Raw genomic sequence first — 20,250 nt, forward strand, 5'->3', positions numbered from 1 at the left:
TTACCTTTTTCAGTTGTTCTACATGGCAACCCCTTTATGCCTGCTAACAGCTGAAGATCATTGATAGACAGCAACTACATGTGTTTTCCCACTCTTTTTGGTAATCTTTCTGATCATTCTCAATTAAGAATAACCAGAATTGGACATTGTGTGATAGAACAACCATTTCACCAACACAGAACTGTGTCTGTGTTCAATCACCTTAATGCAACATTGTAAAACATTTGCCATGTAATTTCCCTACCTAAAAGGTCTTTTCTTTCATGTTTAGTTCCAGCAGTGGTGAGCAAAAAGCTAGAAGAAAAATGGATATCTCTGATCAAAACATATGTAAATAAGAAGCCTTACCAAGGTCCTTATAAGTCAGGCTATGCCTTTTATCTTCAATCATATGCTCGAATGAATGCTCCACAAATTTATCTAAAAACAAGCCCTGTAAAACATTGCCAAATATAGCGCAAATGTTAAAAAGCCAATGGAGCATCTCAAAGAGCTCTCACATAAAAATACACCTTCCTTTTCCAGAGTACTCCAGACCTACAGAAAAAGGTAGTTTTCCGATTAACCAGAAGCTCACAAAGCAACTAGGACAAGGTGTAGTATAGTGTAGATTTATCTAGCAGTCTGGACTTGCGCAATTTGAACTTAAAATGTAATTGAGAACTGCCATGAAACTGGCACTCTTATTCTATGGCTTAAAACAGTCGACCTTCAGGCTTCTATTAAACATTTTAGGACTGAATGTCAGAGGCAAGCAAGTGCGAAACTAGAACTATCACAACAAGACAAAAAGAAACTAACATAGTCTTTCCAACAAGAAATCCAGGAGAAATTTCTCTTAAACACAAAGTATGCAGGCGTGCCCAATTCACTTGGTCAAACTTGGATAACATTTGCACAACCTAAATCCGTGTGTCTTGAACAATTCTTGCTCCAAAGTAAGTACCCAGCACAGAATAACAAAGAAGATTTTTTATAAAAAGTTTGTTCCCCTATAGTCAATACACAGAGATGAGAAAGGGATGTCCTTTTCAATTCACGCTATCTCCTTTAAGTATAACCTGGTTCTGTTTGTTGAAAAGCAATATATTGCTGTTGATTAGTGACTTAGAAAGACTACAAACGTTCTGCAAAAAAATTTCACTCACATATTTCCTGAAATTTCACAAGATCTATAGCAACATAGGACGCATGTATTGTAAACCCAACAAACATGTCACAAGTGAAATATACTTGCGGTCTATTGTAACGTTTGAAAAATGCATAATTTTAATTTGACTTTTGAGTACTGTTTCACACCTGACCATGATAACCCTTCCATGAGGAACCTTGTTCTTTCCACCAAATAAGGGCTATAAGTTCCAACACCTATGTATTAACCCTTGCTTGACAGCAGATCATAATGCCACAATTTGCTCATCCAAGCAATAATAGAGGAAAGCCATTCAAAGTATCTTCCCTAAAAACGGCCAACGTTTATTTATTATTATGTAGAAACTGTAGTGAAATGCACCCATAGATCTCCAACTTGCAAACATGACATGACACAAGCCCTGCAAGCATATAAAGAAAATACCGCCTTGGATATCAAGAAGGTAAGCATGAAGTATCACACAAATAAGTCCCTAAGAACCCATTCTAGAGCTTGTGGGTGCCCATCTTGGATGTCCAAGAATGTCACATGTAGAATGTTTATCAAAATAAAGTCTATCGTCAATATGTTAGAAATTCAAGTTGGATGCTTGTAAGAAATAGCACAAGATATCGCACAAATGAGGCCATAAGTCCCTTTTCTAGGGCTCTTCTCGTGCCTATTCAAGGACACCCCTCCCTGATACACATAGATAGTGATCACTCATCTCCAGGAACACTTAATCTCTTGGTGCCCATTGAGCTACCAAAATGTGCCTTCTGAATTGTCACATTTTTTGGCATTTCTTTACCTCAATAAACAGCCCCAAAAGGTCATTTTTTCTTTTTTGCACAAGACACAAGACTTCTTCTGGCTCCACAATGTTCAATAAAAGGGACTCACTATGCACACCATTCTTCTTCCCTTGTAACCTCTTCAGCTTACGGTTTCTACCATCGTCAATCTACCTTCATCAAAGGCTGCTGCCCAACAATTCGAGCTGCCACCCTGCCTTCTAGTGTTGGTGCCCAATGGCCACACACATCAGAGATGCTGCCAGCCTGTCACCATCTTCACCAGCTGCCATCTGTTAGTGACGTACATATCTTGGATGTTGGGGCTAAGAGTCAAAGTGCATTTCACTCATGAGGTGGTGCACATTTAATGTAGGCCGACCTGATTTATTGGCGTTTAAAGCTAGTGGCCAACCTGTCTATTTTGTCAGAGGGGGGCCGGAGCACTTTACTGATTGCCCAGAACCCATGCCTTTCTACACACTTCTTTGAGGTCATGTATTCTTGTTCCTCTGTTCAGTTCTTTGTGTTTACATCAGCTCCATCTTTTTGCTTCCATTGCTCCAACCATTTGGCATTTTAACATGGTATCAAAACCCATTCTAGTGCCGGTTGCTGTTTCTAACTGCTGTTTTAGATCTGAACACTCTTCCCAACTTCATCAATCTTAGTGTTTTTACATTGTCCTGATCCAGCTGGCCTGGCGCCTATTTGACAGCTGGCCGTCAGTGTACAGCTGCTGAGCTGCCTGTTTTCTTCATGTTTTCAGTGCTGGTCCCCCTCATTTTTACTGCTGCAGCCTGCATTTTATTCAGGCCAACTATCCCTTTGCATCTACAGCTGATGTTTTCATCTATTGTGCAATGGACTCTCACATTTTCTCGAAGCCATCGACTTTTATGTCCAGCATTTATCCTTTTTCTGTGTTTTCAGCCTGATTTACACACTCAAGGTAAGGTTTACACATTGTCATGACGCTGCACGTCCACCACTATGAACCTGAGGGCGGAATTTTTCACCAAGATTTTGAACTCATCAGTCAGCATCATTAGGAATTTATTTTTCGTTGTGTGTCGTTCTATTTTTATGATTTTGTGGGAGATACTACATGGGGAGTATGCATGTGGTAAATCTAGTTTCCTACTTGGGGAGCTTGTTTTGAATAATATGATATTTTACCAGTACCGAGATGCATATTTCTTCATGTGGACAGCAATTTCATATTCTTTTCTTGGATTATCCATGGGCTAGGAAAGAATGCTCATTGAAAAGGGATGAAATGGAGTATATAGAGTGCCAAGCCACAGTAAAAGCCCTTCATCCCTTCAGAGATCCAATGAAGAAGAGAGGCATAACTGATATGGAGCTACTTATAGTAGATACATGGTGTGTTGGTTATCACAAAGAGGAGAATGCTCCTAGCCGGAGGCTTGCAAGGCCATTGATATTCTGCAGAACTAATAGCGATTGTCCTATGGAAAATGGATATGCCCGACCAATTGAGGGAATCCATGTCCTAGTTGATATGCAAAACATGAAAATTATTGAATTTGAATACCGTAAGCTAATTCCACTTCCACCACTAGATCATCTTCGGAACTACACTGCTGCTGAAAATAGTGGGGGAATGGGGTTGTCAAGCAAGCAAGCCGTTACACGAACTCCTCTATGACGAGAACTTCCACATGACTAGGGAAGCTCTCTTCTCATGCCATAACCTCCCCGACTCAGTTCTCACAATGACAACCCTCTCTTGGCTTCTCCAACTGCAGCTCTGTCAGGAAGGATGGTCGTGTATACGGCGTACGCCTCCCCCCTCTGTCAACAAGGCAAATCTTTTGTATGGGATGGCAGGAAAATAAATATCAATCTTTATGAGTTGTAGTCTGACTTGCCAGGACACCTTGCTGAGCAGATCATGGGCCCTACAGCCTAAACCCTAGCCTTTCTGCCACTCTAAGGAGCATGCAAAGCGCCATCGAAGCCTTACAAAGAAGTGCAAGGGCAAGGCAAGTTGAGAATGAGGCTCTCAAGTCAGAGATTCGAACTTTAAAGTCTAATGATGAGGATAGGCAGCAATGGAGACTTCGTTAAACGCAAGAAGATAGCATACATGGCGGCCAAATTGATGATTAAGGCAAGCCGATGACCAGCATGATGCGCAAATCAACCTGATGAGAAGGTGGATGACAGCAAACGCATAAAAGTGGAAAAAAGCATTCTATTAAAGCTTTAAAAAAGCTTTAGTAATTCAAAGCTTAAAAGCTTTAAGCTAATAAGCCCATCGTTTTTTTTTTTAAACGCTAGCTTTAACTAGAAAAAAAAACAAAACCTCTCAACGTGTGGAAGGAAAATCTATATAAGATGAGGTGTATGAGGAGTTTAGGAGACCCTCCTTGATCTCTTCATCAAGACCACGTATGAGAGGTTCTTGAGTCAAGCTTAATGCTCCTCGCCTCTTTGAAGCTTTGCCAACAAGTTCGAGATATGGGCCATCAAAATCAGGTGAGAAAGGCTAGAGATTGAGCTTGTATCCCTTGCCTTCTTCGAAGATTGCCATCGAATTCGGGAGAGAAGGCTTGAGGTCGAGCTTTAAGCCCATCACCTATATTGAAGTTTCCGCCACATCGAGTCGCTTATGAAGGTGGCTTGAGTTGAGCTTTTAGCTTCTCGCCTACTTTGAAGATCATCATCGAGTTCCATAGAGTGGCTTTTGAGTCGGGCTATGAGCTCCTTGCCCTCTTCAAAGTTTTCATCATCAAATTCCACAAGAGTGGCTGAGTTCGAGCTTGGTGCTCCTCGCCTTCCTTGAAGATCTTTCCATAAATCCTGACATTCCACCTTCTTCTCTTCTCTCCATCAGTCACTTTCGTGTTTATATATCTTTTGATCATATCCGAGAGTCTTCTAATCTTATATTATGTCTATATCTTTAATCAAAGAATTTGTTTTCTCATTCGTCTAGAATCTTAAATTCTTTTGGATAATTATTTTACGTTGAGTACTCCCATGGCAAAGTGTAACTGCGGCAACAAGCGACTTTCACAAACCCCCCCCCCCCCCCGAATCCCATGCGACATCTGGTGAATCCGACGTGAAAGCACCGCTTCTGATCATCAAGATGGGAGACTCTTCAAATACTCCATCTTCTTCATCGACTGCTTCTTCCTTTTTGGCCGATGAGATGAAGACTTTATTACTAACTCTTTCTTCAACCATTATGACGCAGAATCAACAGATGCAATTATCTATGCAACAGCAGCAACAGTTACATCAGCAACAATTGAATCAACAACGACTGTTGCATCAAGAACAAGAGCATACGCATGGTGCGACCAAAGTGATCGAGGCTATGGTTAGTGAGCAAAAATTATTTGATGGCTGGAATGTTTCAGCCTACATTAAAGCCTTTGAAAGCTAGATGCACTTTTTTGAAGTTCCATCCAATTGGAGCAATTATTTCTTACGGCTTGTCACGCCTGCTTTGCGGGTTAGAGTGACAGATTTGTTTGTGCAAGACTCTAACTGAAATATTTTCAAGAAAGCGCTGAAAGATGAATATTTTCTAGAGGATTATGATATTGCTACACGGAAAACATTCAAAGAGTAGATCTATCAGCCCAACAAAGGTCTTGTTGCTTCTGAGTTGTTGCAGGAGTTTGAAGAGCGATATAACCAGTTAGATGCACTAGAGCAAAGAGCTCTGAACTCACAAAAAGTGGAGTTATTCTTGCGAGCGACTGATCCTGCACTTCAAGATGAGTTGGGAGAGCTTCTTGAAGACCGTACGCAGCCTATGGGATTGAAGGCCGATTGGCAAGATGCTGTCGATGTGGTTTCTACACTTACAAAGAGGCGAAGATGGAAGGCTTGCTTGCAAAATGGAATGCAATCACCATCACCGATATCTTCTCCTACCACGACCTCTCCTAGTTCTGTTGCACCATCCACTACTCCTATTTCTCATCCTATGTCTATGCCTATGCCTATTCCTGCTGCGGTTGTCAGACCAATTGCAATACGGACTGTCAAAGATATGATGGAAGAGATTTTAAAGAACTTAAAAGGCCTACAAATCAAGATGACAAAAAGGGAGCAATAGCTGCGTAATCCGGCTCCAATTTCATCCCCAACTTCATCTACCCCTGCAAATTCTTCCAGGATGGTGAAATCTCAGGGAGTCGAAGTGCTTGTTGAGGAGAAGCGAAAAAGAGATGATACAGTTTTCCAATCTTCTTCTTCAGAACCAAAGCAGAGTATGGCTAATGTTCAGAAGCCGAAAGTACAAGAAGTTCAAAAAGCCCCGAAGACAAAGGATCCGAAGCCAGAAAAGTAACCTGGATTTAAGTTGCTTTTTGACATTGAGACAACTACAAACTTGAAGAAAAGTGAGGAGATTAATTCTGATGAGGAGGTTACTAATGGTATTTAAGATGGGCTATTATGCTCGACTACTATGGAGGATCTTTCAGCATTGCTGAAAACTGAAAATCAAGAGTTGTCATATGTCTTACAGGTCCATTCTCTAGAGATGAATTGAGAAATTGCTAATTTCATGCTACAAGAAAATTTGGGTTCTCTGAGTTCTCTCTTTGCAATGTTTCTCTATTCTTTTGTTTTCTCTTTTCTCTTGTGTTGTGCAGTCTGTTACAGCAGTCTTCTACACTTCCATCACTCCATCCACTTTTGACATGGTATCAAGCATCCGTATTCAGTCCTACAGTGTTGTTTTCTGCTGTTGCAAGTCTGCCAACTGCTGTTGTTGATCGTGTGTCTGCTGCGACAATTTTTTCAACTAGTAGCCATCACTTGCACAACCACTTCAACGGTATGGGAGAAGCTCCAAATGTTGTATGAGGCTCCCTCAACTATGTGTGCAATGACCCTCTATGGACAGCTCTAGCAAATGAATTTTGAGCCAAAGGATACAATCCAATCTTTCTTACTTCATGCTACACAACAGGATCCCACATGCAGTTTGCCCTTCCAAAGGCTCATCTAGTTGGGGTTGTGCTCTATAAGCTCCCTCTAGAGTTTGATGGAGTAACCAATGCTTTGCAAGCCCGGACATCATTGACACTAGTGAGCTTTACACTATGTCCTCCATATTGCTCGAGCATGAGGCATCTTTGAGATTAAGGGAAGGCTTTTATCTCAGTATGGTGGCCATAATGAGGCATCAGCTTTCCAAAGAATAAGATATAATGGAACTTGTGAAGTTAAAGATCTAGAAATAACTATGGGATCCTATAAAGAAAAATTTAATTTCCTTGTGGCTCCTTTACAATATTTTGATATCATTTTAGGCATACCTTTTCACCACCAGTATAAACCTAATATTGACGATCACATTTATTTGATATCTTTTGATTTCTAGGAAAAGGATATCACTCTACATGGTAATATATACTTAGATTTATTTCCCTTGATTTCACATACCCAACTCAAGTGAGCGGCTTTGAGGAAGAAGGAGAAGCAACAATAGCATGATACGGGCTCTTATAACAAGTCATCCTCATCCTCCAGCTCCAATTCGGATTCTCTAGCCAAGGCAAAGACCAAAGTGCAGAAGGGGTCATCCGAGAAAAAGGGCCTACCTACCCCTCCTCCTGCCGCTTCCTCATGCAGGTGATGCAGTCATCCCTCACAACTCGCCAATGCCAAAGAGGGAGTATGAGAGGGCAATAAGGTGGGGAAAGTGAGCCTCATCTATACAGTTATACAAGTGCAAAGAATCCAAAGAGGGACACATTGATGACAAGATGGTCATGTATGCTACTACAAGGCATTATTTGATAGACATAGAGAGTTGCCACAATTCTTCTCTATTTTCAAGTTCTAGTATGATCCAACATTGACATCAGATTCTCTCCAAGGCACCTTAGTGATGGCTTGATCACCCATAGCTGGGGTATCCTTGGTCCTATTCTTGTCTTTTTTATATAGACTACGATGAGTCATTATCATTGTATTGTTGTATAGTATCATACCACTAATGATCTGCAAGAGGGTGTTAGCAAATTAGTCAACTAACAAGTGAGTCTATGCATGTGTATTTGTGGGCCAAGCACTTTAGGTTATTTTAGGCATTTTGTTAGTGCTTATTATTTTGGTTTGTTGCATTTATTGGCTGGCCAATTGCATTTTTAAGCCATTATTATACTGGCCGAACTCATGCATTATTGGCATTATTTTATGCCTATATATCTGGAGGCTCCCTCCTCAATTATCATCATTCACTTGCAAACTTCCAATGCAAGTTCTTAATGCTAGTTTCCACACAGCCAGTGACTTGCTATTGTACCTAACTATCTCGTGTTTGGTATACGGATTCCATTTCCCAATCATATCTCTAAGTTCTCTCTTTGCAGTGTTTCTCTGTTCTTTTATTCTTTCTCCTCTCTTGGGTTGTGCAATCTATTACAGCAATATTCTACGCTTCCATCGTTGCACCCACTTTCGACAACCACATCCTCTCCCTCATCTTCCTTCAACTTACTAGATGTTGAACAAATGTCAAATGCAAAGTTTACAGAATACATGCATAAAGGGTGGCCCAACTACACTCCTTGATCTTACTATCCACATTCTAACAAGATTGTCCATCAACCAGAGCATTCAACTAGTGAGACTAGACACCTCTCCACACAAATAGAACATATCACCTTTGGGATGACCATCCATTCCTTGTCTTCATCCCAACTAAGCACGGTGTCAATTTCGTATAATCCATTTGATGGTATGAGCCAAAACCTCTCTTTGTTGCTCCTACTATATGAGAGAAGATTGTAAGTCACCACAAAGACCATGACCGGTATCAATATGTCAATGTTAATAGAGGAGGCTCTAGAGGCAAAACCGAAAAATGAAATCCATATACCAAGGCTCAAGGGTGCATATAGTGGTACGACCAATACAGTGCAACAATCTCTTTCTCTCCAATGCAAGAAGTGTACTTGTATTTGATGAATGCATAAGAGAAGAGAAGCCATCTATATAAATCAGCATAAGTAATACATAAAAAATGACCAATCAACCAGCATTAGGAGGTGCCCAAAACTCAGACTGGCCAACCAAAATGCGATTGACTCAGAAATGAATGCATTGTAATATGGGTCTTGTCACCCAAGATATGTACTCTGATAATGGGAGTCTAATTGTAAGTTACTAAAAACGTAAGGAAGAGAATCTAAATGGTCATGTGAAGAGGGAGGGATGGAAGGGAATTGAGAATGATTAATGCCAATAACTTGCTCATATGAAACAAAAGGTAATGAAACAAAAATACTTCATTGTGCTTTTACTATTCTTTGTGTTTATAGCAAATCTATCAGCACCACCCCTTTGCTTCCATTGCTCCACGCTATTCTAGCAACTACACACTTGCATAATCCACCTTAGATTCTACTCCTTCAATGTCTAGCATATTAGGCTAGGTTCTATTTCTTCATTTCTTTTCCACACATTAGCTTAGATAGTTCGCATCTAGCCTCTAGATGTTAGTTCTGCACTAGGATTCCCTTCTTACCAACAAGTCCTTGCTACTCTGCACCCTGATACACCATTGTCAAGAACGCCACCCACACATATTCTATCTCCCATCTACCAACAAGTGAACACACCTACTTATCTAAGTATGGCTCCTCACTCTCCTTGGATCTCTACCCACAACCACTCAACCACAGGGAGATTCATCCTTTGCTTGTAGTGCATCTTTACACACTCCATGGGTGACTCAAAACACAAGGACATGCATCCCATGATTATAGTGCAGCTATCCATCCCCCTCTAGATATTCATATGATGACTACGTCTATGCCTAATCGACTAGTCACACATTCGGATCTATTGTGCATACCTCACTAATGCCTAGTGGGCACTTTTTGGGACAAATCCCAAAGTAGCAACAACTAAACCATGCACCCAATATTTTTATTACTATTATCTATTCTAAGATAATTTTTTATGTAGTAATTGAATGTCAAGAACCAACTACATGTTAGAGTGAAGCAATACGGAAACGAATGGCCGTGACAAAGAGTGAACCGAGAGAGAAGAGAGAGAGAGAGAAAGAGAGTGAAACGCAGAAAATCTGCAGTGAAGAATGTTGTATAAGGATGCAGAATTATACACGGGTGCAGAGAGAATATCTGCGTATGTCTCCGCCTTGAGGACCTCGATCTCCGTCAGCCCCAAGTGTTATCTCCGTCACCAGCATGCTGAAATCTGTCAGATACAAGTATTGAAGTCTACTAGAAACTCAACCTTAAAAAGGCTGAAAAGAATGCCTCGAAAAATGCCCAAAAAAAAGGCAGCTCGGCTGCAACCAACTACAGTCGGCGGACACCGACTGCTGCCACGTGGCACTGCTGACATGGCAGGGAGCTGACTCTTAACACCCCCTCTCAGATCCTAGACAAGGCAGCAAATGTAGGGATCTAGAATGTCGATGAAGTAAAGCCTAGGGAAGTGCCTTCGTAAACAAATCTGCAAGATTGTCTTCAGTCCTATAGTAGTCCATAGCAATGGTCGCATCCAGAAGCTTCTCCCTAACCAAGTGATACTAGATCTCTATGTGCTTCCTCGGAGCATGGAATACGGGATTCCATGCCAAGGCAATGCAACTCTCACTGTCGCACCGCAAGACAGTAGGACGAGTTTGGGGGCAGCCAAGCTTCTCCAACAACCGCCAAAGCCACATAGCCTCACATGTGATAGAAGACGCAGCCCAATACTCTGCCTCAGTCGAAGATAGGGCTACCGTGGGTTGCTTCTTGCTACTCCAAGAGATAGCACCAGCACCCAAGGTAAAACAATAACCTGTAGTAGACCGCCTTTGATCCACATCACCAGCCCAATCTGAATCACTCCAACCTGCAAGAACAAGATCAGTAGCACCTGTATCAGTTGGGTAGAAAATCCCGAGGTTGGAGGTCCCTCTCAGAAACCAAAGTATCCTCTGAGCAACCTGCCAATGCACCTGTTAAGGTGCACTCATGAGCCCAGCCAAGAGACCTACAACAAAACATAGATCAACCTATGTGTTGAGGAGCCAAATCAATGATCCAATCAGTTGATGATAGCGAGTAGCATCCACCAAAGGAGAATCTGCGAGTGAAGTGGCCTTCCGGTTCGGATCCATAGGAGTAGAAATGGACCGACAGTCCTCCATCTCAAAAGTCACCAAGAGCTCCTGTACATATCTCTACTGAGAGATGAAAATCCCCCTTTGAGACTGATAAATCTCATGGCCCAAAAAGAAATGGAGAAGTCCTAAATCTGTCATCTCAAACTTCTGGTGTAGGGCTGCCTTCGTCTCTTCGACCTTCTAGATATGAGCACCTACAATAATCAAGTCATCAACATACAAAACAAACAACACACGACCTCCCGCGGAAGTGTGCACATAAAGCTGCGGATCAGCCCTAGAGCGCCGATATCCCAACTTGGCCCGGAGGCACGAATCAATCTTCTCATTCCAAGCACACGGAGCCTGCTTCAGGCCATACAAGGCCTTCTTTAACCTGTAAACCTGCCCATCTGAGGAGACAAAGCCAAGAGCCTGCTCTACATAGATCTCCTCCTTCAAATCACCAATCAAGAAGGTCGAATTCACATCCAACTGAAAAACAGGCCATCTCTTATGACCGGCCAAGGCAAGAACAGCACGAATAGTTGCCATGCGAGCTGTAGAAGCAAAAGTATCATGGAAGTCAACACCTGGTCGCTATGCAAAACCTTTAGTAACAAGGCGAGCTTGTGCTTGTCCAAAGAGTCATCACTATGGTACTTGGTCTTGAAGACCCATTTGATACCAATCACCTTCTTATGAGAGGAACGAGACAAGGAACCAAGTGTCATTCTGCTCAATAGCCTCCAACTCGGCTTCCATTGCCTTCCACCAATGATCTGACTGTAAAGCCTCCTTCACTGATGTAGGCTCTCTATCCTACGTAACACCGGACATCAAACAATAGTTAGAGAAAACAAGCTTCGTAGAATGTGCCTGGTGCCTCCGTGACCTTCGCGGTCCATCCAACGGTTCCCACTCTTCAGGGACCCCCTCAAACCCTGAATCATGGAGTGTATCATAGACCCAACGAGGAGGAGACCGGATCTCTCCTCAGTGCTCCCCATCTACTGAAGACTCCGGTACATCTAGCAACAAGATCTCCACTGGGGTAGTTGGTGGAAGAGAAGACTCCGAATCTGAAGAAGAATCTCCATCAAGAGGCTCTAGCTCCAAAGGAATTGTCTCGGGAGCCCAACTCTCCCCTAGATCTCCAAGTAGAGGGTGCTCCTCACCCCCCTCTAGGGCCGAAACTTCCACGAACCGCACATCTCGGCTCATGTAGACATCCTATTTTACGGGATCATACAAGCGATAACCTTGGGACTAGAAGTTGTAGCCAACAAACACCTGTTGTCGGGAAGCAGCCTCAAATTTGTCACGCTACGTCTTCGAGATGTGGACATAGGCGTCACACCCAAAGATCCTAAAATAAGAGACATCAGGCTTAGTCCCAAAGTAAGCCTCAAAAGGTGTCATCCTGTCAATGGCCGAAGTGGAAGATCGATTTAGGATGTGGACTGTCGTAGCCACTGCCTTGGCCCACAAAAAACTGAGGTGTCTGTCAGTGCTCCATCATGGTGCGTGCCATCTCGATCACACTTCGGTTCTTCCGCTCCAAAAAGCCATTCTCTTGAGGCGTGTTGATATTCAAAAGGTGTCATCCTATCAATCACCGAAGTGTGGACTGTCGTAGCCACTGCCTCGGCCCACAAAAACTGAGGTGTCTATCGGTGCTCCATCATGGTGCATGCTATCTCGATCACACTTCGGTCCTTCCACTCCAAAATGCCATTCTCTTGAGGCGTGTTGGTATTAGCAAACTCCTGGTGAATGCCCCTATCTACACAAAAACGAGTAAACTCATTAGAAACAAATTCACCACCCTTGTTTGATCGCAAGGTCTTTAATCTCCGACCTGATCGGTTCTCCTCAAAGAGAAGCCAAACCTTGAAGTGGGAGAAAGCATCCAACTTTAGTGTCAGAAGTAGGCCCATGTCATCCTGTTGTAGTCATCTACGATCAACATGAAGTACAAGCTCACCTTCAAGAACTCATTCCTCATTGGGCCACAAAGATCCGTAGATACAAGCTCCATAGGTGAAGACCACCTCGAAGCTTTGTTGGAAATCGCATCCCTATGCTACTTCCCACGAATGCAGGAGACACATGGTTGTTGGCTCACCACTATGTTCTACAAACCTCGAATAAGCGATCTTTGCAACGCCTTCCAAAGATACTCATAGTTCAGGTAGCCAAACCGAGCATGCTATAGCTCGAACTGTGTCTAAGAGGTAAAAAGAAGATAGGTAAGAGCGAAAGAAGACTTCAATTTGCAGATGCCATTCTCCTCATACCCTGAAGAGAGAACCTTTCTCGATCCACGATCAAGAACTCCAACAACCTCACTATCAAACTCCACCAAGAGACCAAGAGAACAAATCTTATGTATCAAAAGCAAATGATACCCTAACACTGGCACATGCAACACCTTAGAAGTATGGGTACCTGGTACCACCACATCCATTTGGAATCAATTGAATCTCACCCCATGCAGCAATAGACAAAGAAGAGTTGTCTCCTATGAGAATCTGCCCACACGAGGGTCGCAAATGGGTAACACCAACTATCGAAGGAGTCATGTGCCATGAAGCACCACTGTCCACGATCCACTCTCGAGTCTGGGGAGTTGTCATCATAGCATGAGAAGTCTTCAGTATAGAGTCCTCATCGATCCCTAAGTGTAGAAAAGCAACTGATGAGGGTGCAGCCACAGCTCCAGAATCCTTGGTGTCCTTCTTCTTGGTGTCCTTCTTATCCTTGTCGGGGCAATCCTTCTTCCAATGGCTGGTCTTACCACAAATATGACATGTCGATTCTTTCTCTTTGTCCTTCTTGGATTTGTTGTCCTCCTTCTTCTTCTTTTGGTCCTTCCCCTTCTTCTGAGAGGCTTGACCAATCAATGCCTCCAATTTGGAAGCATTTTATCCCTTCAATTGTTCCTCTTGGTCCCAGACCGTAGGAACCAACTCTTCCCATCGAAGAGTCAACTTCCGCCTTGAAGCAATAAGAGCGGAATAAAAAGTACCGAATCGTGGCGGCAACTGGGACAATAAAGTGATCACCATGTCTTTGAAGAAAATTGGCTTCCCCGCATTTTGAACCTGCATCTGAAGCTGCCGAAGCTTGTTGATGTGTTCCCAAAGCGAAGAAGACTTATTCACGAACAAGGTCCGCATTTGCACCTCCAAAGAAACCCTCTTTATAAGGGTCATCCGGTTGTACATCTAGTCAAGTTCTAGCCATATCTCTCAAGCCACCGTCAAGTGCTCTATATGGGCTATCACAGCTATTGTACAAGACTAAAAAAGGAAAGAATGAATCCTGGCACTCAATTTGTCCCAATGAGACTGGGCTTTGGTCAACTCCACACGAGCATTGAAAGAGAGCTGACTCATCTCTCACTGAGGGCCAATTGATCTTCTCCATCACAAGCTCCACCAAATCATAAGACTCCAATACGGCCAACATCATCACACACTATATGCGGTAATTGTCACCATCGAGCTTTTGATATAATGAAAGAGCCAGTAAGACAATCACCTTCCGGTCCATGATCGCGTGGAACTCCACATTAGTCTCTATAGACATCTTCACTTGCAATGCTTGCAAAAATGCAAAAGAAACCCCCTCTAACTATGTAAAAGCAACAACCTACTAGGGCTCTTGTCTCCGCATCCCGAACCTTCTTCAACCACGAGAGGCAATGAAAAGGTAAAATCTACACTTAAAGGCCAAAAACACAGCCTTCTTCCTTCTCTGACAGCAGAAAAACAGGAGCAGCTTCAGCAAAATTTCTCTTTTCTCGCACACCCACGCTCCCCTCAACCTTGTTCTGATGTGCAACCCACCTACTCGCACTTGAACACTGAAAACACAGCCTTGTGTCGCGCTGAAAACTCCTCTTCAGATAGGTGTGCGGACAGTCCGCCGACTGCTGCCACGTGGCATTGCTGACATGGCAGGCAGCTGACTCTTAACACTCCTAATTCACCACGCAATTAGCTCTATGCTTGATAAAGTTCATGTTCTATCTTTAGCTAGCCATTTGACAAGTTAATTGGGTTAGATGCTCATGCAAGCTGGATAATTACTCCACAACCCCTTTCTACCCTCCCTATTCATCACTTCGCATGTACGCTTCAATTGCTATAGGCAAGAATGGCTTTCATGAGTGGTTAATCGTGGTTGAACCTCATTGAACAGGTGCTTTAAGTCCCAAAGGGTCTGGAACCTAGCAATTGATCTAGAGGCTATGCAAACCCACAATTGCCCACCTTTATCACATATGTCAACAAAAGATGCTTAATGCTGCAGCACAAGTTGAGTTACTACACGGGTTATTTCCAAGTTTCATTCTCATTTGCAACACATTGCCTTAGCATCTAATCGTTGGAGTCATCTTATTAATCGTTGTGCAATGAAAAATTGAACATGATGAGCTCCAAGAGTTCTCCATTAAGGAAGGGGGTGATCTACATCGATTATTATCAAAGTTTGCCACCACTAGGTCTATCAAAGTTCGCCACCACTAGGTCACTAAAGTCGAGCAACAATCAATTCACTTTGTTTCTCAACAAGCTATCTTCAAAATTCACTCTATGCAACAAATCATTTAGTTACCCCGTTGCCGACTTTTTATGAGTTTGAATGCCAATTCTTGCATTACACTTCACAGCATAACCAAATCCACAAAAAAACTCATTGATTACTTCAACGGGGGGTTTGGTACCCTCTCTTTGAAGACAAAGTCCAAAGATAGCAAGAATTCTCAAGAGAAAAGGCAAGTCTGAAAAAGGGTGATGCCTCTACTTCCAAGCAGGAGCAAAGAAACTAAACCCATTGGCCAGCACTTGCACACAAAGGATAGATATTGCACTCATTGACAGGACCTAGGTCATGTGCATAAGGAGTGCTGCACCAAGGCCCAAGGTTATTGAAACCAACCTTCCTTCCGTGGATGGGTGGTAAATCCCTGATTACAACTTAATCACAACAACAAACAATAAATACAAATCTGAAAATACAAATTTACCTACTAATCTTGGACAATGCACACCTGATTAGCCCCAAAATTGGCACCCCTTTTGCTATTTCTTTAGCTTCATTGAAGAAGAATTTGATTTACAATGGGATTCTCCACATCCCCTTCACAATCCAAGCTCCCCTTGCTGTCCAAAGTGATCAGCAAGTCTTCAATCTATTTTGCCCCTTTATTTGGGCACTTAATTGGCCTTCACCCACTTCATAGACAATGGAAATGCCCCAAATTCAATGGTTGGCTAGTCCTCCACCTGAATTTAGCTGAAATTCACCTTCATCCTTGAAAAATCCAAGTCTTGGAGCTTTCAATTTTTGGCACACTTCCCAAGGCTTCTACTAGACCCTAATTTGTACTGTAAATTAGGGTTTGCAGAGAGAAATTTGCAATTTCTCAACCTCCAAAGGGTCCAAATGTTGAGATCTTCAAAGCAAGGATGTGAAATGGCTAGGAGATGAGAGAGAAAGCTGTAGAGAGAAAATTCAGAGTTTTGTCACGAAGAATGACAAAAAATCAGTCAAATTGAGCTACTGCCCTGCCACAACAACATTAAATGCTGTCGCCTACAGCTAAGACATCTAAATCAACTGTCACCTTGCACTTGGATGCAACTATGGAGGGTCTAAATTTGCAATTGTCTCCTCAAAACTCACTCGTGGCTAGCTGCAATGGCTGAAAATAGGCTGGCCATGGCTGCTCAAAGCTCTCCCACATTCGCTACAGCAAGAATGATCTCGTTTTTCCTTTTCTTCAACCTTTTACCAACCTATATGGGCAAGTTTGCCAAGTAGCAACCTGTTCAAATGGTTTTTCCAACATTATCTATCATTAAATATTAACTTTCAATCTTTAATTATATTGAAAATTAATCTAATAATTATTTTGATGCCCAAAAAATAATCCGATACTGACCAATAATTAAATTGGCTAGGCATCTTTCACTCTCGAGTCTCTCTGTGTCATCTAAATCGGTGTTAGGTACCATTAAATGCCACATCTCTAATGTCACCAACCAACACTTATGGCCAAATGAATGACCTAGACCAACAATTGACACCGGATACCACCAAGTACCTATGCAACATAACTTATAGCAACTTTTGCCTTTGACATCCCGTGATTTTCTTGAGTTCCGGGCTCGTAAATTTACTGTAACCCTAGTTGCACCTCACATGTGCCACATTTACTTAATCATGTGATTAAAAATTAATCCACATGTTAAGTGAGGTTTCAAAAATACATGTCCTCATGATAGTTATCCACCTAGATTTTCTCCACATGAAATCATGTCTCCATGCACAAATAGTATTCCCCTTGGGGGGCCGAGAGAAATCTTACTCCAATATCTGTATCCATTGCTCTCATTTCTTCTGGTTTCCACCCATCCCAATGGCAACTTGCTAAATATATGGCTTATGGACACCCTCTTGGTCATTCCCTATCAAGACAACTAAAGGTTTAATTAACTTGTCTTCCAAACCAACTACGATTGACTTCACACCACATGCTTATTCACCCACCATTACAAGGGCTCACGATGTGGTCACAATCTATTCGATTTCTTCCCCTCGCTACAACTTTCCTTGGCAAAGATCTGCTAAAGGATATATGTGATGGTGGCCCCACCCTTAGGCTAGCACCTCCTAGCTCCCTTAGGGTTCATTAGCCTACTACATCTTCCGACCATAATTTTTGACTCTCATAGTACATTCTCATTTTCCCATTTGCTTGTTCTTCATGTTTACAATTTTCGCATTGTCTCTTTCATTACTGTATTGTGTCATAATTCCTTTCTATCATTATTTCCTTCACATACATACATAGAGTTTGATCAATGCACTTACAATACTTAGGACTATCTAAAAAGGTCTTGAAATGTCTGATGTTGGAGAATTTCTACTTGCTATGAAACTCGATACACTATTTCAATCCCTTGCACTCATTTCTCTATAATTTTGTTGTATAGCTTGTCTCAAAAGCGATAATTCAAGCTCTCTTTGACAAACCTGGATTCTAAGTTAGGCTTTCATGTGCAAAAAATGCCTTGAAAGCGAGCTTTGATGCGATGAGGAAAAGGACAACAACACGAGTTGAAAGAGAATATAGAGACACGTACACTTGTACAAAGACAATTTGAACAACCGTGCAAAATGCCTGTGAAATGCACTACCACTAGGCGAAATTTGACCGACACCCTACCAAAACACTGAGAATGATGGACACTAGCCAGGTGCCCAAACACAAGAGCCACTAAAGATAATGGTCCCCAAACACAAAAAGATGCTACGACACTTCCTAAAACAAATAATTAGCTTCTGATTGCGGCTGAAATGTCCCGTGATCAGAAACCATTCTGTAGGCACTATATATGTGGAACGATTAATCGTCATGAATTCCGATTCATAGCATGCACCTATCTACTTCTGAGCTTGTGAAATTGCTTATTAAAGCTCTCTGGCTAAGTTACAGTCTTCTGATTAGTTCTGAGCATGTGAAAGACACGCACCACGCCTTTGGCGATGGCATAGGTTGCTTCGACGCTCATTCGCATGTCGTCATCGCTTTCGCTCTTAATCACGCGCTTGACTCTGGCGAGAGGGAAGGCGAGCGAGTTGAGAGAGGCCGCCTTCTTCGGCTGGGGAGTTCTGTTGGCCGAAGCTGCTTTGCTTATGGATGCAGGGCCAGCGGGAGCGGGGGAGGAGGACGAGTCTCGCCTGCCTTGTTCTTCTTCCTCTTCCTCCTCCTCCTCTACTTCCTCCGCGTCTGCGTCCTCTTCCTCTTCCTCTTCTTCCTTTGCTAGGGCATGGCCATTTGGCAGGGCATGGCCTCCCACAGGCGACTCTCTGTCTTCTTCGATGGCGCTCATTTGTTTTGTTTTGCTTCCCCAAGCTCAAAACTTTATTCTGATGATGTTAAGAGGGTTGGAACTTCGTATTTTACCCTTCAGAGATTTTCTAGCAACTTCATAATAGGCTTGCCAAACGGCCTCATCGAAGGGGTAACACAAATCGTGTGTGTGCCTCATCAAAGATCGAAGGTTGGATTCAAAGGAGTGACCAGCCTGACCACATAGGGGGGGCGGGGGGCCGGGGGCGCCTTGGTATCATTTCTAAAGATTATTGTATCAAAGGCTTTTAGTTTGTATAATTATCCACTCCCATGTTGCTACATCAATAGAGTCGTGTCCCCTAACTCAAGATGCTAAGCATAACTCATCAAATTGATCTCATGTGTGCTTTTTCTTCCCTTTTAGACACACAAATGTATTAAGTTAAGTCATTATTGCAATTACAAAGGTTTTAGGTCTCTTTTAGAGCCTTTTGAAGTTTCTCAAAAACGTCGTCACTTGGATTACCAAGTTTGCATCATAACTCCCAAAACTACGAAGCCTTTAAGGCTATTTCCATCCAAGATTGTCTTTATATTCCCCGTGAAAGCATGCTTGGACTTGAGCTTTGATAATAGGGTCAATGTGAAGAACCTTATTGACTAATAGACAAACCTCTTAGTCCTACTTTTGAAGACAAAGTGACTAAAAATCCAAAAGATTAATTGATTTTGCTCCTGAATGGGCACCTCTAAATGTTGCACTACCTACGATGACCAGGCCTTTTGTGCCATGCATCCATTCCAAAAAATATGGGCAAGTGTTTCTTCTTCTTCTCCATAGTGACATTTGTTGTTGGTAATGCCTCTTTTCTTGAGTTTGTGCCTAACAAAATCACCCCTACCATTTGTTTACATAGGAAAACTCAATCCTTGAAGGGAAGCTTTAGCAAGCAATTGTTACAAAAACGTTCTTTTGATACATTAATTGGCAAATTAATACTCCTATTGCTACAATTCCTTGACAAGTCTGAGTTATTTTCCACCCATGCCCTATTCAAATTCTTTGTGCATGGAGCTTTCCCAAAGGCTTTTCCTATTATTTCCCAGTGGTATAGACTAATGGCTCCCAAGGCATGAGTATTTGTCAAACCCACACACATGGTTGAGATTAGCACCCATGTTTGTTTGTTTGTTAGATCTTAGTAGACCCAATTTTGTTTTTAGCTTCTTCTAAGGAGGCATGCTCTCCATCATAGTTGAACCAATGGGCCAAAAAGTATGCATCCTTTTTGGCTAAGTTGATACCTCTTCTTCTAGTTTCTAC

The 20,250-nt window shown here is 42.4% G+C and overlaps 1 protein-coding gene across 1 annotated transcript in view; it reads right to left on the reverse strand.

The window, feature by feature from the left end:
- Window positions 1-19,076, reverse strand: part of NF-YC10 (nuclear factor Y, subunit C10) — an 83,998-nt gene extending 64,922 nt beyond the window's left edge. Inside the window, exons 1-2 of the mRNA XM_087677498.1 lie at window positions 18,604-19,076; window positions 349-433 (exon numbers count right to left, since the gene is read on the reverse strand). Coding sequence (XP_087533624.1) covers window positions 349-433; window positions 18,604-18,963 — 445 coding nt within the window. The 5' untranslated portion in view covers window positions 18,964-19,076. The remainder of the gene's footprint in view (window positions 1-348; window positions 434-18,603) is intronic.
- Window positions 19,077-20,250: the final 1,174 nt, after the last annotated feature.

Source organism: Lygodium microphyllum, chromosome 5 (genome assembly GCF_053477565.2).
Source record: "Lygodium microphyllum isolate KBCC chromosome 5, Lygodium_microphyllum_v1.1.10, whole genome shotgun sequence".
In the NCBI taxonomy this organism is placed as follows: domain Eukaryota; kingdom Viridiplantae; phylum Streptophyta; class Polypodiopsida; order Schizaeales; family Lygodiaceae; genus Lygodium; species Lygodium microphyllum.